General features: G+C 38.1%; 1 protein-coding gene across 5 annotated transcripts in view; it reads left to right on the forward strand.

Annotated features, from left to right (window-relative positions):
• Positions 1 to 3,574: 3,574 nt before the first annotated feature.
• Positions 3,575 to 22,259, forward strand: part of ZC2HC1A (zinc finger C2HC-type containing 1A) — a 36,343-nt gene continuing 17,658 nt past the window's right edge. Inside the window, exons 1-6 of one of the 5 annotated variants that reach the window (XM_016216054.2) lie at positions 4,331 to 4,553; positions 9,324 to 9,440; positions 11,239 to 11,312; positions 13,414 to 13,530; positions 17,276 to 17,417; positions 19,452 to 19,600. In XM_016216054.2, coding sequence (XP_016071540.1) covers positions 9,362 to 9,440; positions 11,239 to 11,312; positions 13,414 to 13,530; positions 17,276 to 17,417; positions 19,452 to 19,600 — 561 coding nt within the window. In that variant the 5' untranslated portion in view covers positions 4,331 to 4,553; positions 9,324 to 9,361. Of the gene's footprint in view, positions 3,656 to 4,330; positions 4,554 to 9,012; positions 9,441 to 11,238; positions 11,313 to 13,413; positions 13,531 to 17,275; positions 17,418 to 19,451; positions 19,601 to 22,259 lie in introns of those variants that run through there. The other 4 variants (XM_016216057.2, XM_016216055.2, XM_087825459.1 and 1 more) reach the window with 4 other exon arrangements.

The raw sequence follows: 22,259 nt of genomic DNA on the forward strand, positions 1-22,259 counted from the left end.
ATGGAAAGGAATGCAAAGTGGGAAGAACCTGGGATATGATGTCATAAAAAAAGGTAAAATATCTATTTCAACTACTTGCTAGTCTTGGGATCTGGATTGAGTAAGTATCTCTGAACCTTTGTGTTTTGTTGGGTTTTGCATAAGGAGGTGGAAAGATCTCTAATACATATTCATCTATGAATGTTATCAACAGTTAACGATAACTTGGCAGCTAAAAAATTATGAACAGATAAGAGCTTAGGAACATAAGAAACTGAGCTTCCTTCAATTTAATAACTGGCTAGTAATGGAAGGGGCCTGAAACATTGTTGGTACACAGCAAGTATTTGTAGAAATGAATACATCAGAAAAAATGGAATGAATCAGAGAGGAGGTAAAATCAGAAGAAAGCACCAAGACCGAAGAGACTCTCAGACCACAAATGTAGGAGGCAGAGGAAGAAATTTAGGATGGCATATAAGATTTTTGTCTTCTTCACCCAAGGGTCAGGACCAGAGAAAAGGTGCAGGAGCCAGGGTTGCTATAGCATAAAAGTGCTGAGAGCCCAATCCCTGCAGAGGAAATTAGCAGACACGCTTTAGAGAATTAAGATTCACAGTAGTTATGACTACCCAAGTATTCCTTAAATGGCATATCTGAACTTCTGGCTTTACCTTGGAGGCAGCCAGAAGGCAAGGTGAGGAAGGAGGTAAGGAATCCCATGATATCGTCATAAGGTAGGATCAGTCACACCAGAGTTTAAATCCAAGCTACCATTCGCTAGTAGTATAAATATTGGCGAAAAAAAATGTAATCTCTCTGAGACATCTAAAAATGAAGGCTTTAATTCTAAAACATGAAAATTATAGTACAGTAAAACCTCTATATAATAGACTAATTCAGGTGAGGGGGTGTCGTTAAAACCAAAAGTCTGTTATATAATAAAGTAGGTTTTCCGAATGCGTATGTTAAAAAATTGACAAGTTAGTTTACCTGTTTTCACTTATGTAGACACATTTGTGTAATTAATATTAAGTATGTATAAAAAGTTTAATTTCACCAAAAAGGTTTCTATATGTATTACAGTAATTTTAAATTTATACTGAATAGGTCTAGTCAATACATGCACTCACGTGTCACCAACTGACAATACACGTGGCTGGGGCACAGCTTAGTGCACGTGAGAACGTGAGCCTGCACGTGTTAAAACTGCTGCAGAAAGTTCTGCCACGTGACAAGAAAACCAATTATAGCAGGATTTGGTGTGATCATGTGCTAATCATTTGCAGAATATTTAAGAATGGTGACTTTTGGATTTAAATATATAGACTATCGTTGTAGATATGTAATATTTATGTTGGAAAAATTACTAGTGCTGTTTTCAACATATGGCCTATTGGCAAACAACTTAAAAATATTAGTGAATTAATAACAAAAAACACTGTTAATTATAAGCAAATCTTAGTTAAAAGCATTTTAAAATTAACAAGGTGTTAATTTTCACATATGACATACGAACCCGAGATTTCGCCTATTAAATCCAAAGTCCGTTAAATCGAGGTCCGCAAAATCAAGAGTTTACTGTATCTGTTCGTAGGACTGTTTTTAAGATTAAATAAATACAGGAAAAATACCTAAAACATGCCTAACGTGATTTTTAAAATTGTTATCAGTTGATTTTGTTGTTGTAGCTTTTACGCTCAATAAGGTGTGAATCAGCCAACTCAAACTCTGTGGCCTTCAGTTCAAGAACTTAAGGTAAATTGTCTTTATTTTTGGCTTTTCTTCTGTGTGTTTTCTTCCTTAGTGCTCTTTTTACAGTTACCACTATTCCAATTCTAACTGTGTCTTAGCAGCAGGGAGAAAAGAGGGCCTGTTTGGCCACGTGGAGGGAGCATCTCGGACCTCAGGGGAGCAGGACCGGGGAAGGGCAGGAGTCCAGACAGAGCGCCTGCGGTTTTCCAGGTCCGACTGCGCGCAGGAGGTCGACCGACCACACGCAAACGCACCTGGAGCGCCCACAGGGAGAGCTGCTGCGCCCCTCAAGTGCGTGTTTACAGTACTTTCTCGGCGCGCAGGACCCGGCTCCTGCTTCCTAAAGGCTGCAGCACGATACGTACCGTTCGCAAGATACGTCCCACAGCCAACCAGGCTGGACACGTCAGGAGTTTACAACTGAACAGGTTAAGGACAAAAATCAACGTAGGGTTTGTTATGGAAATATTAAAACTGATAACTTGGCGGTAACTATACTAAAGTTAACAAGCAATATGGTTTATCACAGCCACATCCAATTTTCAAAGAAGTGTAGTTCTGGTGAGATGTATTCAACTGTTCAGCAAAGGTTCCAGCTAGTTTTGAAGTTACCTTTGTCAACGAAAGGCTGCCGCCACCAGGCCAACGCCAACAGGGGTTCCCAGTCTGACGCGCAGGAAAAGGAGCGGCTTTAGTCTCCTTTTTGATGAACAGTTTGCAAACTGGACAAACAGCCTCCAAGCAGCAGCCGGGGAAACTGAACTCCCGGCTGCACACCCGAGGCTCTTATAAAGAAATAGCGCCCGCCCTGGTCCCTGATTGGCCCACTTTTATGCAAATGAGGAATCCATATTTGCAGCTTGATTGGTCCAGACAGCACTGTCCTGATTGGTCAGAACTGCGCACCCAGATTGGTCTTTATGGAGCCGCTCTGGCGGGTGAAGATGCAAATATGAGAAACCCTCCGCGCAGCTGGGCTTCAAGACGCGGCTTTTCCCCACCGGGAAGCCTGCCCGAGAGTCCTCTGCAAACAGTGTCTGCCAGGTGCTGCTGTTCTGATTGGGCCCAGTTAACCACATGGAGCCTGTCTCGGCAGATACAGTCCTCGGCGTCGACAGCTTCATTCCCAATTGATTCTGACCCACAGCAACAGGCCTCACTGGGCCACGTGTAGGTCAGTTCTCCCTTTAACTGAGTGTGATGTTACCTCCTTAGAGGGGAGGCCAGCAGGCTACCTGAGCCCAAGGGCGGTAGAGTGGAGAGCTAGGGTGGGCCGAGAGGACACGCCGGTGAGGAAACTGTTTTCGAGCGCTCCCTACAACCCCAGTTCCGCGTCCCGGACAGAAAGTGCCATATCCGGGGGAAAGGTGGCTTAATTCAGAAAGGTGGATGAGATACCGTCCAGGGAATGCTCTCAGGTCAAGCCATGTGGCCAGAGGGCGGAAAATGGAGAGCGGGCCGCATGCAGGACCTGTGTCTGGTTTGTTGCTGAAACAGGCCTCAGAGAGGGGCGGCGGGGAACTCAGAACTACGGGACTGCTTGAGAGACCGGCCGTGGGGGCCCACGCGGTGCCGAGGTCGCCTGCACAGGAGCAGACGCTGCGCAGGCAGCAGGGCTGCAGCGGAACAAAGGCGCAGGGGGGCGGCCGCAGGCCCTCGAAGGGGTGAGGTTTACAGCGCGACCGCCCGGGCGCTGGCAGCCGGGAAGCGGAGCGGCGGAGGCTGCGAGCCGAGCGCCTCCCAGGCCCGGCCCCTCTGGAGCCCCGCCCCCAGAGGCGGCCAATGGGAGCCCGGGATGTTAGCGGGTGGGAGGTGCGGCCGCGTTGCTACAGCCGGAGCTGGGGAGCTGGGCGGCGGCGGCGGGCGCAGCCCCAGGAGCGTCCCGGAGCCCGAGGTGGCGTCGCGATGGAAGGACTGGAAGGTGAGGGGGTGAAGGGGTGCGGGCCCGGCCGCTGGGGCGGGCCCGGAGCAGTTACGGCGCCCCGGACGCCCGCACCGGGGAAGCGAGGGCGGGTCCGGAGCAGCGGACCGTGGGTGCCTCCGGAGGCCCGGGCCGGCGGGAGACCGACAGCCCCGACCCCGCGGGGCTGATGACCCTCAGGCTCCGGCCTCCGACGGTCTTCGGCCGGGGTTCTCCACCTGGAGCCTAATCTGCCACTGGCACAAGCCTGCGAGTCCCTTCAGACCATTTTCTGGTCATGCCTGACTCCTCCTGTTCTATTGGCCATCACAGCCTCGGGCCAGATTTCGTTTTCCTTGCAAAGTGGACCCTCCATGACCGTCCACAGCCCCCCGCCCCCCTCCACCGTTTGCTGGGGTCCTGGGGTGTGTCTCCAGCCTGGAGCTTCTGACACTTCCCTTGGCCAGTTTTCCTAGGTAACCGTTTTTCCATTTCTACAGCCTCTTGTATGGGAAGGATGCCAAGAGCATCTTCCAGGGCAGTGTCACGGGCCAGCTCTAGGTGCGGGACAATAGATAGCAGAAGGGTCTAAGGGTTTATTCACGACGACTCTGTGCAGGAGAGCCGCGCTGATTCCTCACCTTGGGGTTTATCCTAGTGCTGTAACCATGACTCCAGATTTTGCTTTGTTCTCAGTTCTTACCCTTGTTTCTCTACTCTCTTTACCCACTTTATTTTCTGTAACATAGCATTCGCCTGAAACCAACAAAGGGGGAAAACGCCCGACCGGCACTGGCAACAACAGTTTCATGACTCCGTTTCAGATTGCGGTTAACCCTTCTGATGAAGAATTAACCCTGGGGAACTGAGAGATCCTGTTGTCTGGATTTAGCTCTTTTTGTCCTCTGGTTAGATTCAGGTGAACTTAAGAACAAGCAGAGGCATTGAGCCTCTAGGCATTATTGCAAGTTAAAGAATCAATCATTTCAGATTGTGTTGTCAAGTGAAAAGTAGTAACTGCAGTGACCTAAGCTCACCAAAAAGCAAAGGTAGTAATGAGCAGGGTACTATTCCATGCTTCTGCTCTTAGGTGAAGTTCTCGTAGTAAACACCTCAAGGATGATAAGAATTATGATAGATGTCTGTTTGTGGGCAGGTGCGGTATACTATAACAAATGAAGGTTCTTATTCTTTGCTTATTTAAGTCGTTTTAGGCAGATCATTCATGTTTCTATGAAATAAGAATTCTAGTGATAGTACTCCTTACTTTCAAGACACTTTTGTTTAGAGAACTCCTGGAGGCAGTTTTGTTTTGTTTTGTTTTTTAAATGAACTTTACTTATTTATTAGGAATAGTTTATTGATTTTTAGAGAGAGAGGAAGGGAGAGAGAAACATCAGTGTGAGAGCATGACAGGTCAGCTGCCTCCTGCATACCCCCTACTGAGGATGGGTCCCACCCCCCGGGCATTTGCCCTGGGTCCAGTTTGTGATGTATCACGTTAAACAGTATTTGCTCTTTACTTTTCCTTTGATTTTTTTTTTTTGTCCTTTCTGGAGGTCAAAATAATTAAATATTCATAATTTCAAATGGTTTAAACTAATAAAAGCTGAGAGTTTTTTGTTGAAGTTAGGGCACTGCCTTTCTTTTTTTCTTTTTGAAAATCAGTGCCTGTTATTCACACTTTGCAAAGATCAAAACTTTGAGTCTTAAGGTTACCATACAGTAATTCATCTGTGTTTTCATTTAATAAACATTGATAGATTTTTTTTTATCCTATTGGAAGTTAAAGTCTAGCACCTTGAGGTTGTCTAATAAACATTATATTACCGTATCCAGTGGAAAATCTTAAGAGTTTGCTTAGCATGTCATAGTAATTGAGCACATATTGCACTCTTTGGCATTAGACCCACGTTTCTAGTCGAAGTCAGTTACCAGGCTAATCTCGATCATAAAACCAGAAAATATATGGACCACTGAAAAATTCTATCATCATATCTTTTCATATAACTTTATTTTCATGTGTGTCTTATACCACTTATATTATTTTTGGTTTTCCTGGACCTTTATGTTTCCTGGATTGTCAAGAGATGAACTAGTAGGCTGAACACTGTATTTAAAATCAAATATCAACAATTTCTCATGACTTTGTTTAAGCTATATTTGAGCACTTTTGTAGTGTGTGGATAATTAGAGCAAAGCCTTTAATTCCTTTTCACCTAAATCTTGTCACCTATAGGTATATCTAAGAGCAGCAGCGGTAGTTCTAGACTTGGGAGGGTTCCAATCTCTCATAAGCTTTTCATCTGTAAAACAGACATGATGAACCCTAAGCAGATTGTATTCATATATACAGCATTGTCATTCTTTTCATAACGCCTTGATAAGAGGTTATAACAGTTGTGACAGAGATTGATCAGGCTGCCCACCCTCTTTTGGACTGCTCAAGTTAGTAGTGGTGTATTGCCTCAGAAACTTGATGAGAAGTCTGCTCTTTTCCAGTGTAGCCCTCAATCTAGTGGGAAACGGCCATCCTGACCCATCGGGGTTTCTTTTTGATTTGTTTCTCCCTAATATAAACACATCAGTTTACTGAATAATTCTTCATCTTTATTAATGTATCTAGTATTCACTGTTTTTTGGTACTGAGTTGGATGCTAGGTATTTTAAAACCCAGGGTATTGGAGGGGCCTGAGTTTGGATCCTTGCTTTCTCTTTAGCTCTATGATTTGTGAAGTTAATCTGAACCTCAGTTTCTTCAGCTATAAAAAATGGAGCTATTAAATACCAGTCTGCCTGAAGTATATTAATTATTAAATGATGCAACATATATAAAGCATTTAGTAAAGTGCCTAGTGCATAGGCCCCCTCAGTAGTTACTTGTTTACTGGATGGATAAAACCACAGGATGTGTGCTGGGAGCTTACGAGTGGTTCAGAATAGATAAAAAGAGTGTGTTTGGAAGGGATTGGGGGCAACCCCACTAGATGACCTTGGCAGCAGGAGAATTTGAGCTAAGGAAAAGCAGCAGGAATAGGAATTAAAGAGGGAGGATCAATTAGAAGACACTTCTGAGCTGGGGACTGCAGGATGTAAGAGGGAAAAAGAATGAAAGATAAAGCAGCTTTCTAGCTTGGACTAAGGTAATAGTAGTATCTTGAACCAAGAAGAACGCCAAATTTGGGAGATGAGGTAATGAGTTTGGCTTTCAAATGTTGTGTTTGTGCAGCGCTAGGGGGATAACTGGTGGCAAAGCCTCATAGGTACTTGGAAGTACCTCTCTGGAGTTTTTAGTTTAGTAGTCATCAGCATAGAAATGATAGCAACCGGATGCGTTCGCCAGGAAAGCTATCGTTAAGGAAATGAGGGAAGAAACTTGGGAAGAGCAGATGCTGTAGGTTTCAGCAGGAAATTGGAGTGTGTGTATGTATGTGTGTGGGGGGGGGGAGTGATATTTAAAGAGGTTTAACCACTGTCAAGAAAGAGCATTAGGGGAGAAACTAATATTTATTAGGTGTCAGAACAAAGCCTGTGGCCCCTGGTAGTCCTCTAGGTCTAACTACTAACCAGGTAAAACCCTGCTTAGCTTGAGATCTGAAAAATTTGGGCTTTGGGGAGAAAAACATTGAAACCAAGAGAGAAAGGACTTGAAAGGTGGAAGTGATTAATCAGCAGTACTGCTATAGAAAGGTCCAGTAGGATGAGGGTTCATAAGAGGCCTTTGAATTATACAGTTAGTAGATGAAGGTGTTTCTTAAGGTCTCTACTCCGATGTCTCCTTATTGAAACAGCTTTCCCTGACCCTACCCTCTTCCCAAGCTCACAGACACATAGCACTATGACTGTCCCCTCTCCCCTTACTTTGCCCTACATTGTGCTTATCACCACCTGACATTTCATACATTTAATTGTTTTTATTTAAGTTTTTTCCTTTTAGAAGAGTAGAAGCTTCATGAGATCTGGGTATTTGTTTTTTTCATCACTGTTTGCCTACCTCCTAGAACAGTTGCCCTCTCGTAGGTGCTCAATATGTCTGTCCTTGCTGAATCAACTGGATATATTTTAATACAATGATTAGACCTAATCAAGTTTGCCTGCAGTTTGGATAGGTAGTGAATGGGAGGTAGTAAGGAGGAGCTAGTCAGTAAATGTGTTTCTAAAAATGTGCTACTCTGGACATTGATCCTAAATATCTTTGGGGGAGGGGGCACAGAAAGGATTTCTGTTGGGGAAACAATGGCATACTAAATCTTTCTTAAGACTGAGAAAGCTGTGTTCTAAGAAAACCCATTTGTTTCATCTAGAATTTTCCAAACATTTGACCATGGAGCAAGGGATATGAGGGTGATTGGTTAAAGTAGTGGAAATGACTCTAGTCAGGTTCAGACCAGGTAGAAAGGGAAGTGCATCCAGGGTCAGGTTATCAAGAGCGTGCTGGTCACTCTGAGATGGAGAAGGTGATCGAGAACGCGGTAGAAGGTAGAGGTCTATGATTGGAGGAGGAGCTTGAGTATGCTGAGAGTCCAGGGGAGGGCCCTTGGTGGTTTTGCTGAACTGAGGTGGAGTGGAGGGTGATAGTTATGTATTGAGTAGGTTAAGTGTGACTCTTGAAATCTAAGATGAACTGAAAAAGGGAAATCCTGTGAGACAGTAAAGATTGTTGAACTGGAAGTAATAAAAAGGATTGTAGGGAGAAAGCTGATATAACAGATGTCATATGCCTCAAAAGGGAGGCTTGTTGAGCTTTAAAGGTTGGATTCAGATGGTGAGGAAACAGACATCCCATACAGAGGCCAGCACTGTTCTTAATTTCTAGGACGTGTTTTCTCTTGAAAATGCTCTCTCCTATTTTTAAAAGTTATACGTTTTAGAATGTCATAACTATTTTAGATAACAGCATATTATTTCACATCACCTAGTATTATTTAAAGATACCATTTCAAGCCTTATTGTGCAGGTTTTCAAGCTGCTAAATACAGCAGCTCATAACAGAATCAATAATGTGTGCAGGGTCAATTTTGTAAGGTGAGGTTGGCTTCCTGAGAGTTTTAGAATATTAAAGTACTTTATATACTTGGTTCTGCCCATCAGTTTGAGTGCTTCTTTCTACAATGTTTGCTCTCTGCTATAATAATCTACCCTCTGAATATCATCTCTCTCCTCTATTTTTATAAGCTGCACAGCTTGCTAGCTTTTGCTGCTCAGGAGAGATTAGTGGAGTTTGCCTACATGCCTGGAGAGTAGTATTTTTTATTTCATTGCTTGTGAAGCATTTTTATATGTAACATCTCAGTTGATCCTCTTAAATTTTAAGATAGATTGAACAGATATTATGTCCTCATTAAACTGAGGCTGCCTGTATGATTAGTCATACCTTATAAGGAAATGCCCTAAGGTCAGCTAATAGAAGGAAATTATACATTTATATATCTTTATTTTATTTATTTTGAATGAAGTAATTACTGTATATTTTGTTTGAGATAATTGTTTTTAAGTTCTTTTTCTTTAATGACATACCTCTTTTTTTATGTCTTTTAGTGATAATGATTTTCTTTTCCTTTAAAGACAATTTGAACATGTTGGATAATTTGTAGGAATTAATCCCAGGAGTTGAATTTTATTATATTGTAGATTTCTAGTCGCTGTTAAGTTTTAAGTTTTTTATTTTTTTTTTTTTTTTTTTAAAAAGGAGATGATTTGGTTGTTAGATATATGAAGACCTAAATCATGTGGACTGTTAGCTTTCTGAGAGCAATGATCCTGTCATTCCACCCTGTGTCACTGTTCCTTGGTACATGCTTGCCAAGTAGGTACCCAAGTAGGCACTCATATTATTTTCAGATGTCAAATTGATTTTTCTCAATAGTTAATTTTTATAAGATTTTGCTTTGTCACCTATTAGCAAGGAGACACTGAAATATACTTTGAAGCAAGTAAAATATGTGATACTGTTTTAACATTTTGGGTTGATGAACTTTGAAATCATTGCTTAGAATCGAAGGGAATACATGAAAACTATAAATAAGCAAGCTAAATAGATTATTCAGCATGAGAAGACATTTTTATTCTAATGCACCTAATGTATTTCATCCGGCAACCTGGATTAAGTGATCCAGATAAGTGGAGTTGCTCTCCCTAAATAACCGGGCCTCTGGTATTGGAGAAGGACAAGTCGGGCAAATCTTACCTTTGCTTTTGTAGTGTCCACTGTTTAACTGCCACCGCAGGCATTGCCTCCATCTGAGGTGACAAACAGCCACTATCTACTACTAAAATAGGGCAGTGGAGTATTAGGAGAAGAGAGAACAAACCAGTTCCTCTGTCACTGTTTGATTGTATTCCCACCAATGTCTCTTGATTCTCCTGATTAGTTTGCATGAACCCACTAAATACATGCCTTGGAGCAAATTGTATGAAGTCATAATTGTACTTTATGCATAAGTTTATTTATGTTACTTCTAAAAGAAAATGTTTTTCTATTTGTCTTTCATATGGTGAAGGAATTGTAACAATTAGTAAAATATTCAGCAGAAAATATGGTAAAGATACAGGTTCAAGTATCATTTTTAGAAAGTTACAGGTCTGGAAATAAATTTAGATTTGATATTTTTACAAGATAATAAAGTGACAAATTGACTCAATTATGTAGAATCCCAAATATGTAGTTTCTATTATCACTTTCATAACAAAATTTGTTGCATGAAAGTACATGATATATGTATTAATTTTTTTACCCTCACCTGAGGATATGGTTTTTATTGATTTTAGCAAGAGAGAGAGAGAGAGAGAAACATTGATGTGAGAGAGAAGCTTTGATTCGCTGCCTCCTGCATATGTCTGATGGGAGATCGAACAGCACCTAAGTTTGTGCCCTGACCGGGAATTGAACCCACTACCTTTTGGTGTATGAGAGGATGCTCCAACCAGGCAATCCTGTATTAATTTTTGATTGAGTAGAAGATTCAGCTTCTATTTTACTTAAGTTTTTGAATTTTGAAAAATGCCCATAAAGTCAGAATATCTCAACTTGCTGGACCATTGAATTTTAAAATAGTATGAACATACTATTTTAGTGAACAATTCATATAATGTGCCTGTTTGCACAGTAATGAGGTGATCTTTTCCTTAAAGCATTATACTTCCTATTTTACATGTGTTAAACAGAACAAGATTCTTTCTGTCCTAGATGATCCCAGGAAGCCACCCCACTGATCACCAATGTTATTTCTGAATGCTTTGAAAATTAATAATATGTAATACTAACCTTAAGATAAATTTGGTTTTTAAAGGTTAGTCATTTACAATAGAGATATTTTATAAATTAAGAGAATATATAAATTGATTTGGTTAAAAATAAATCAGATACTTCCAACATATCAGTTTGGTTATCTTTACATCAGAACTTCTGTATTTGGCATGGCCTTTTTGACCACTGATAAACTCTAAGCCTTGTGCCCATTTTAATTGATAGTGCTGCTTATTTCAGATGAAACGAGACATTTTTCACAAGAACTGACAACTTACACATGAAGCCAAGAGAAGACATTAAAACTTGGAAGTTTCACAGTTTGAATATAAAATGAGCACATTCTTTTCTGTTTTAGAAAATGGAGGTGTCCAAGTTGGAGAATTATTACCTTGCAAGATTTGTGGAAGAACCTTTTTTCCAGTGGCATTAGTGAGTACCCTTCTTCCTTTGGGATTCAGTAGCTCAGGAATCGTGCAGTACTTTTGGATAACTCTCATAGATAGAGCCTGTGTGGAATAAATGGAAGAGATCCTGGCTCGTGTTCTTTGTTCAAGAGTGTAAGTTCCTTCCGTCCATGTCCGTCTGCTGTAGTGGTTTCTTCCCTTCAGAGTTTGACTGGGCTTCGAAACTTCCCTATGAAAGTATTAAAGTAGTCCTCTCTTTGTGGGGATATTAGCAAAAACAGAACGGAAAACTCTTAGAAATGCATTTAATGTGTTTAAACCTTTAATGTATTTAAAGGTTTAGAATGATACAGTGTCTGGGATTTGCTTTAAAGTACTTCAGGAAGAAAAGCTGGGGAAAATGAAACAGGATTGCTAAAATATTGGTAATCGGAGCAGGGTGATGAGTAAAAGGAAGTTCATTATGTTATTTCCTCAGTGGTTATGGACATTTGAAACAGTCCAAAGGTAAACTTTTCAATGAAAGGGGTACCTAAAGTATATTATGCATTTTTTAGATATTTAGTATATACAAATAAAAGCAATTTTAACTGATTTTAATATAAAATAGCATCTAAATAGAGAATAAGGAAAAAAATGCCTATGCCCTTACATATTTTATTGTACCTTCAAATATAAATATGCATCTATTAATATTTTGACGTAAAGACTTTTCTTTGAATTCAGATCTGCTGATTAGAGTTCTACCATATAGCATTTTTCATCCTCTTAATATTTCCAGTTTGTTCCTTTAAAGCAAAGTGAAGAATTAATGACCCATAAATGTCACTCTGACTACAGACTCTTCTTAAATGACAACTCTTTTCTTAATTCTTTAAAAATGGCTTTCACACATTTATTCAGTGATTTTTTAAAAATCAATTCACTATTTATCAAATCATTTTCAAAGCATTCAGCTGAATTTTCACAGAAAAAAGTTCTTTTTTGCCCTCATTTATTTATGTAATAGATTTAATTACGTGATGTGATCACTGTAACAACTACAACTGGTGTATACCTCAGTTCTGGGGACAAGCACTACATACTTTTGACATAGACAACTCAATATGAGAAAGACATCTACTGGAAACTCGCCTGCTAACCACACTTCTAAATACTTAAAAGATTTTATTCTAATAGCTATAATTTCAGTGCTTGTTTGTCAAAATGAAAACAAATATATACACAATTAATTACTAATTGTGTATTGAAAAACATGAGAGGCTCCGTGACACCCAATCAACCAGTTTGGAGGTTTCCTCTTGTCCCAGGTAACGTTTAACAGTTCCAGCTTGTTCAGTTAGTGTTTATCAAAATCTGAAAGGAAAGAAGTGCATTAAGTGCACTGACGTCATCACCAGTGTGTTCTGTTTAGCGGAGGGAGAAGGGTTATTTATCAGGTAGGTTAACTGGAGGTCAGTTAAGAGAGCTTCCGTTGTTCTTAAAATGAGTAGATATGTGAATGATTGAATGAATGAGTTGGCAACCATGTTAAGAAAAATACCTGTAGGATGGGAACACTAGATAGTTCATGAAAAGTCCGTGGTAAAGAATGGCAGAAAGCGTGAGTTCCGGAGGGAGGAAAGGGGGATTGTGGAGGAAGGACCCAGGGGTCAAACCTGACAGCTTTGTCCTGTTATTTTATGTTAACTTCAATAAGCCAAACCATGTCTATTGTATTGACATTGTAATCCAAACACAAATGCAGTCTCAATATACATTTTTTTAGTATTTATTTTCAGATATTTAATGATGAAAATAGCTTTTCGCCACTTAAATAGCTTTGACTTAGCGACATTATTACCCTTATTCTTTGCAGTATGAAGCTAGGAGAATATTAAATAACACAGTTTTGAAAGAGTATCTACACTTTTTTATGGTGAGAAAGATAACTAATAGCATGCATTATACATACTTTTGAACAGTTTTAGTCAAAGCAAGGTATGTCTTATTTATTTATGTATTATTATTATTATTATTTACTGTGTATTTCAACTTCAGGTTTTTAAACTGGTCTGAAATGACAATTTAAAGCTTTCCCTTCTGTAGAAATAAAAACGATACATTGTGTTTCTTCATCTTAACAGAAAAAACATGGACCCATTTGCCAGAAAACTGCCACTAAAAAACGGAAGACTTTTGATTCAAGCAGACAAAGAGCTGAAGGAACTGATATTCCAACAGTAAAACCCCTTAAACCTAGGGTAATTGTATAAGCTTTGAACAGTATTAACCTTGCTGCATTCTCTCTCTGTCTCTCTGTCTGTCTGTCTGTCTCTCTCTCTCTCTGTGTATATATATATATGTATGAAAATTATAATAATGATCTGCTATACTAAGACTGAAGATTAACCATAATTTTGTGTAATGTTTTCAGCTTGAAATGATCACAAACTTATTGATTTTAGACTTCAGAAAGGGGGAGGCCAAACTACTGTCTATCTGTAAATTGGTGACAGGAGTTGTAGCATCTATCTCATGGCTTATTATGGGGATTACATAAGTTTATCCATGGCACTCTCTTAATAAATGTTATCCTTTGTCTTTCTTATGGGTTTATATACTTAAAAAATTAATCTTCAGGAAAAATCAAGTAAAAGCCATTGATTTACAGTCAGTAATTTATATTCTTGCTACTTAAATGGTAGTCCATTGAGCAATAATATCAGTGCCATTTTGGGAACTTGTTAGAAATGCAGAGTCTGAGGCCCACCCAGACATACTCATTTAGCACCTGCATTTTAAGCCAATCCTTGCCTGAGTCGTATGCGTCTTAAAGTTTGAGAAGCAGAATGTTAGAAGATTTTGGACATCGTCGTGTAGTTATCAGTATCTTTATCTGTATCAAGGAAATGAGTGGAGCAAAGCAAATGCAAACTCCATTTCTGGAGAAAGTAAAGGCAGGCATAATCCACTGACCACGGAATGTAAGGGCTGCCCAGCGCAACTGAGGTCCAGGAGAAGCCACCCATAAAGGAAGCACAGGAAGTGCTGGGGGGCCTGTAGCCCAGAACCTGGGAACCTGGCAACCTGGCATCTTACAGGTGAGGGGTCTCCTCAGCGTACAGGTGACTCCTTGATGGTGAGGGTCTTACCAGGAAATATTTATCCCCATTTACTACAGTCAGGCAGGAACTGGGATGAGCTGCAGGAGCTTGAATAGCCAGGAACTGGAATGAGTCTTGCTGAAGTGGACTAAAGCCAAGAGGGAGGAGGTGGGGAGAAGAGGCACAGAGTTAAGAGGCCCCGCCAATGGCAGAGGCCCTCAGAAAGCACTAGCAAAAGGAAAATACCCTTTCCCAGGGTGCGGGGCCCACTCTGCAGGGCCCTGTCTTGCGTGAGGGAAGTGTGGCTGGCAGCACACTTGCCCCATATTGTTTTAGAGAAGCCAAAGGGGTAAGGGTAATCACACTGTGAGGCCTTATTGGCATCTGTATCTGATGCAAACAGAGAAGGGAGCTAGTGGTTTGTGTAGCCTGGAACGCTACCCTCGGCCTCTCCTTCTCCCTAAAACCTCTTGTAAATAGCTGTAGCAGGAAAACCTAACTCATTCAATGACTAGTAATAAAAAACCATTAGCTCAGAATTGATACAGGTACTATGAGGAAAAGTTAGAAGAGGGCAGCAGGACTGACCAGGGGACAAGTGATACTCATTGTGGAGCAGGTGAATGTTGTGATCAGACATTTCAACATCAAGTAAGAAACATCAAAGAATTGATCATTTTGAGCATGGAAATGTCCTTATATTTAGTTAAGGTTTTTGCATCTATGTTCATGAGACAAGTGGGACTATAATTTTTCCTTATACCAAAATTTTGTTGCTCTCGCAAGACTAGTAGGAAAGTTGTTCTTTTGTTTTCTGGTTTTTTTTAAAAGAGTTTTTAAAGGATTGCTGCTATGTTTTCCCCTTAAACATCTGCAAGAATTCAACAGGCAAGGCATCTGGGCCAGGAGTTTTCTTTGTGTTTTTTTTAAATAATAGATTCATTTAAAAATACATATAAGATTATTATGATTTTCTATTTCTTCTGGTATCTGTTTTGTAGTGTTTGCCAAAGATATTGTTCGTTTCATCTTAGTTGTCAAACTTATTAACATAAAGTTTCTTTATAATCTTTTCTTTCTCATGTTTGTAAGAGCTGGATCATGTACTATTTTCCATTCTTGATGATTTGTATTCTCTTTTTTTGATTAGTCTTGCCTTATTAGTGTTTTTAAAGGACCATTTTTTTACATTGTTGGTTTAACCTATATTCTTGATTTAAAAATAAAGACATAATAGGAATAGTTGGATATTTTAATAATATGACAAAATAAATCTCTGGTAGCACAAGAGTCAGCATCATGTTCATTGGAAGATGCTTAGAACTAGTTCTATTAAAGTCAGGAACAGGATTAACCTCAAACCAGTATGGTAAGCTCTAGCCCATAGTTAGGTGATAACAAGAAATTAGGTATATTGGGATTGGAAAAGAGGTGGTAAAACTGCCATTGTTAAGAGATGAAAACCCAGAAGAATCAACTGATATATTACTACCAATAATGAGAGAAGTCAGTGAAGTATAATGTTAATATACAGAAATTACTAGGTTTTATATTTCATATTTCAACAATTTCAACATAAAAATGACCCTTTATAAAAAAGAAATATCAAATATAAATATTTAGGAATAAATCTTAAGATAATAAAAGCATAAGAGTTCTGTAAATAATACTTTAAAATACTACTGAAAGAAAAGTGTACACTTCTTCAAATGGAAACAGATCTCATATTCTTGGATAGTTGGACCTAGCATAATAAAGATTTTCAGTTCCTTAAGTTGTTTATGAATGTAATGTTTTATTTTTACAGTTACAGTACAGTAGTCTTTAAAAAAAGTTAGACAAGCTAATTTTAAAGTTCATAGGGAACAGTATTGTGCAAGAATAACCAGAAAAGATTATAAAAGCAGAGTAAAGTAGGCTACCTACCAAACATTAAAATAGCATAAAGTCTCACTATTTAAAACACTGATACTGACTCAGGGATAGTCACAACATTGGAACCAGAGAGAACGTTGAGAAACAAGCCCAAACGCAAAAGAGAATATGGTCATGGTACTTTCCCAGTTCGGAGGGGAGGAATGTCAGTAAAGGACGGCGAGACAACTGTGCAGCTCTGCCAACAAACAGAAATACAACAAGTCCACATGTCACACCATCCATCAGGATAAACTCCAAGTTAATAAGATGAATGAGAGATTTCTGGGTGGAAACATGGAAAATTCCCATTTTACTCTGGGGGTGAGATTGGGCCTTGCTAGCTTACTACAAATCCAGAGACCATGAAGAAAAGATTTGTAAATTAAACTACATTTAAAAAAGTAATTTTCATATCAGAAAACCTTTTGACAAGTTTAAAAGACAGACATAATTGGTAGGGAGGGTTGGGGCTAGTCTTATCTAAAGAGTTACTGGAAATTGTTTAAGAAAAAAAAAAGACCAGTAAGATAACAGATAAGTTGACCAAGCATATAAACAGTTCACAGAAAAGGCAATACAAGTGATTCTTAATGGTGTGAAAAGATGCTCACTCTTACTCATTGTAAGAGAAGCCAGTTAAAATCGTAGAGAGAGCTCTTTTTCACCTCTAATCAGTTAAAAATCCAAAAGTGTGATAAACATACTCGGTTGGAGAAACTCAGAAATGGAAATACACTCTTGGTGGGAGCTTAAATGCATGTGGCACCTCTAGAAATAAATTTAGCCGTGTCTGTTACAGTTAGTTTCATTTTCAAAATTATGTATAATATAGTTGCATAAAGTTCTTTTTTGTAATTGTAAATTTGGGAAGGAGATCATTTAAGGACTCCTGATAACAGAATATTTAAAGTAATAATGGCGTTCACTCAACTTTTATCTCAATTTATTGTAAAAAAAGTTCTGAAACTGATTGATTTTTTTATAGCCTGAACCACCAAAGAAACCATCTAATTGGAGAAGAAAACATGAGGAATTCATTGCCACCATCAGAGCCGCTAAAGGCCTGGATCAGGCCCTGAAAGAGGGGGGCAAGCTCCCTCCTCCGCCTCCACCTTCTTATGACCCTGGTATATGCGTGTTGTTGACAGTAGTGTTCATGCGCTAGAACATCGATAGAATTTATAAGTTTTAACTTGTTATTAATCTTAATTCTTAATAATGGAACCTGATGAAGCATAATCTTTGAAAGCTTTGCTACAAAATAATGGTAATAATAAGCATTTAGGCTTAATAATCAGTGTTGAACATAGAAATGCATTATCTTTTCATTTCAATACTTTTATTTAAGCAAAAAGCATTATAATATCATTTTTAAAATAATTGTAGTGACTATTAAATGTCATTATTCCAGGAAATATTTTAATTATGCTCACTGTGAATTGAAATGTAGTCATTCAGTAGGAGTCAGAGGGTTTTGTTGCTTAGTTCTTTAGAATCTTCTCATCTGGGAAGGAAAAAAATCATATTATTGCTTCAAAAATGTACAGTTCATGCGAGGAAATTACCACATAAACTGATGTACCAAAATTATGCCCAAACTCATGCATTATTATATTTTCTGCATCGAGTGGGTAAAAGTTGCTTGTGATTGTTAACAAAAGCAAGGGTGGGGTGCTGGCCACTCCATCTGAGATATTAAGATACAAAAAGGTTTAAAATAGCACTGTTGACATGTTAACATTGATTATTAGAGTAGCCCGAAGAGGTATTTTAATGTAACAAGATAACTGCATGAAAATTGTGTTAGTATTCTAGGTTGGGATTTATTTCTTAGTAAAGAGAAATTTTTTTAGAAAATGTAGAAGTGATCATTTTAAACATTTTAGAGAAGTTGGCAAACTGTTTGTATAAGGGCCAAATAGTAAATATCTTAGGCTTTGCAGGCAACATGGTCTCTCTCTTTTGTAACTACTCAGCTGTATTGCCACTATTATAGGAAACCAACCATAGACAATATGTAAGTAAATGGGTGTGGCCATGTTCTAATAAAGCTTTATCAAAACAGGTAGTAGGCAGAATGGATGTGGCCCAGGGGCCCTAGTTTGCCAACCTCTGTTCTAGAGTAATTAACTTGAATTCTAGGAGTATTTCTGGAATGACCCAACTGGGTTTGGGTCTCTTCTAATTCTCCCTTGAATTTTCTGTCTGTTTTGGAGGTATTTGTGTATCACAGCTTATTAACATAGCTGTATTTCTCATGTTTACATAAGATAGAGAGCAGGAGTGACACTTCTTCGGCATGACTTGGGCATTTAGAAAGTTTTAATCTCTTAGTCCTGACCAAACAACTCCTTTGTTATTAGATATTTTAGACCTATTCACTAATTAGCAGGATGAATTTCAGAGCTTCAGGTGAGCATAAATTCTAAAGGGTAGACTTCCTCTCAAAAGTAAACTTGAAATAAATTGAGATTTTTTTTGGCACTGCTGAATTTTTTCATTCATGTCTTCTTAGTGTCTCAGTTGAGATCTTTTACAGTGCTACAAAATTTGGTTTGGGATAATTTGGAGATTTAATTTTAAAGGAAATTTTATTTATAGTATACATTACATTTTAGAATATTTTATCATGGAAATGTTTGCTCTAAATTTGAATTAATTATGTTTTTACTTCTTTCATCTGTTGGGACTGCTGAAAAAATAAAACTGTATAAACTTGATTAAACTATTTTATGACAGTTTTCTTCTAATTGAAATAAAAGATTTTAATAGGTGATCCTAAAGTTTAAAATATGTTTTGAATGTAATGTGTATTACTGCTTAACTAGTCTACCATGTAAAAATATGTATATATGATGAATATGTGTCATTATAGAAACAAAAAAATATTTTTCCTCTTCTTGTTTTTTATATTGAGGACTTATCTTTTTTTTCTTCAAAATTTGATTCTAAGCTGGGAGAACATTGGAATTTATCATATACTAGTAGACTATTTGTTTAAACATTTGTACAAAGTTTAGGTAAGTCAGGTTGGGTGGTTATAAGGAAATGAGAGATTTTATCAGTTGTTATTATTTGTGCTTATGTCTTCATATAAACATAATTCTTTATGTCCCATTTCAAGTATTATGTTATTTATTTGTTTCTTTTTTTTGCTTTAGATTATATTCAGTGCCCATATTGCCAGAGGAGATTTAATGAAAATGCGGCTGATAGACACATAAATTTCTGTAAAGAACAGGCAGCACGGATTAGTAATAAAGGCAAATTTCCCACTGATGCCAAAGGCAAAGCGACTTCTCGGACACAGGTGAAATGCACTACATTATTTCTACAAACAAATAAGAGAATGACTTTTTTTTAAGTTGATTGTTTTGTGTTTATGCTTTATAGAACATTTAAGTACAATTTTCTCACCTGCTAAAATTTATATATTACTATTCATAGATTTAGTAAGAAATGTGAATGACTGAAAAGAAATGATTAAAATTAATTTGAAATGGACTTGAGTTGGTAGAAACTTGAAAACATACAGATTTTAAAGAGGTGTTAGGGAAAATGTAAGAAAACAAGTTAAAAATAGGTAAAGCATATGCAGAGGAAACCAGAAGTGATAAGGGAGTAAGAAAATGCCAGTGAATTCTCATTTGAAAATCATATAAGTACCGAATGTTTCCATGTTATGAGTGAGTAATACTCAGGGGAAATGAACGTAGGGCCCAAGCTGCTGCTTTTAGCCTTTGTTTCTTCATCTGTAAGTGGTGGTCTACATGTGTACTGTGAGAACCAAGTGGAATAGTGTATGTGAAAGCTCTCAGCACACCATGAACCATGTAAGGGTTTTGTTGTATGCAACTGATTTTTACAGTACTGTTGTTTTTCTTTAAGCATATTGCTACACAGTAGCATTGATAATGTCACACTTCCAAGCAGGTTTCTTATTTTACAAAGCTTTCATTTGTAAACAACTTTTTTAGTACTGTAAATCTAGCAGGAAGTAAGTAAATCAATTTCTCTCATTATTTATGAATAAAACATTGAATGTAAAGACTCCATTATAATTGGGGCCTCCGTGAGAGAATTCTTTCATTGAGTTTTTGTTCATGTTATTGGAAATAGAGCACTTCATTAGTATCATCATTGTGGGGAAAAGAACAGTGGCTCCTTTTGAATAATCTTCCAAACAGATGTCAAATACTTACCTTTTATATAAATTGTTAATAACAGTAATAGGATTTTTGGTTTCAAGAACAAAATAACCAGTAGAGCAAAGGGAGTACAATAGAAGGTAACAGAATGTATATTCCAACAATTAGGTGCCAAATGATTGATAAATGTGAAATCCTGGTAGTTGATTTTCCCACCTTAAATGACATCAGTGCTGATTCATCAGGACCCGGTTGTGTATGTTCATTTCAGCCTAACCCTATATTTTCTCATCTTTATTCATTCAACAAGCTTTTATTGAGTATCCTCTTTGAATCAGACACTGTAGCAAGTACTGGGTGTATATTAGTAAACAAAACAGAGTACTTTTCCTAAAGATGCTTAGATGCATCCTTGTTCTATATAGCAACTATATCTTCACCTGCACACAGTGATTTCAGTCCTGAGCATTTGTAGTGCTTGGATGAAGGGTTGGTCCCAGTAGTGCCTTCTGCCATTTTATAAGAAATGAATGTCCTCTACGTTCTCTAAGCTTTTCCACTCAATAAATGTCTTTGTAAATATAAATATTTGACTATGGAAATTTATTAGATTTGTGATCTGCATAAAAACACATGAAATAATCAGCATCTAACAAACATTTAATGAATTAAATATATATTGACTATTAATTATATTAAGATAAAATTATTTTGTTCTTCTGAATGAATTTACATGAAATTGTTGTTAGCTAGAGTCATCCAAAAGCCTTTATAACACTGGGAGAACTTCAGCTAGATGCTGTGTAATAGATAAAATACACTCAGTGAGGAAGGGGTCAGATTATCTAGGTCAGGGGAACAGCAACTTACTGAGAGGCAGGTGAATATGTTTTAAACAAGGGGCATTCAGAGTAGTATGCGGATTCAGAAAGCAAACTAACCTGACTAGTTCTTATTGAAAGTAATAGGAAATATTATAGGAGATAGATAAGATTGGGCTAGGTTCTAGGTACCTCAGAAAACCTGACAATAAAATTGAATAAAATGGTAGGAGGCCTAATACAGAAAGCAGAAAAACAAAGCACCTTTTGAAAGGCATATTCTCCCTTTTTCTATTTGTAAGCCATTAAGTTAATAATAAATTCTAATATGTACATAAAAATTTATAGTCCCTGATATATAATACGACCAGGGCCCTTCCTGCCTGAGCGCAACCTAAAGGCTTGACCTCTCCATATGTAATACACCCCTGCCTTTATGCTGATCGTTTTGCTCGTTTTTGGTAGTTAACAAAATATGAATGGGTCGCCAATTCTGTTTTTTAATTCAGTTTTATGGGCCCTGTTTTTAGTAGACATCTCTGGTATTTTGACAAGACTCTGTTAGGGCTTGTTGTTCATATTGTTGTTCACTTTAAGATCTTTTCTAATGTCTTCATTGGTATATTAGTGGGAGAGACATACTAACAGATGCCCTTTTAGACCAGAAACACCTTGGCCCTGGCCGAGGAGCTCAGGTGGTTGGAGTGTCTTCCTGATATGCCAAAGTTGCGGGTTTGATTTCCTGTCAGGGCATATACAAGACTCAACCAATGAATGCATAAATAAGTGGAACAATAAATTGATGTTTCTCTATCCTTTCCTCTCTCTCTCTCAAAATAAATTTTAAAAAATAAACAGAAACACCTCAGGTTTTTAAAGAAACTGTCTTTATATGGCTTACCTCCAAGGTCTCTAGTCATTTGTTCCTCTGACAGTTATTAAAGGTTTTCTATTTGCCATATGTTCAAGAAATTTTGGTTTCTGGCATAATAGTTCCAAT

This window comes from Miniopterus natalensis, chromosome 16, assembly GCF_054644295.1.
Source record: "Miniopterus natalensis isolate mMinNat1 chromosome 16, mMinNat1.hap1, whole genome shotgun sequence".
Classification (NCBI taxonomy): domain Eukaryota; kingdom Metazoa; phylum Chordata; class Mammalia; order Chiroptera; family Miniopteridae; genus Miniopterus; species Miniopterus natalensis.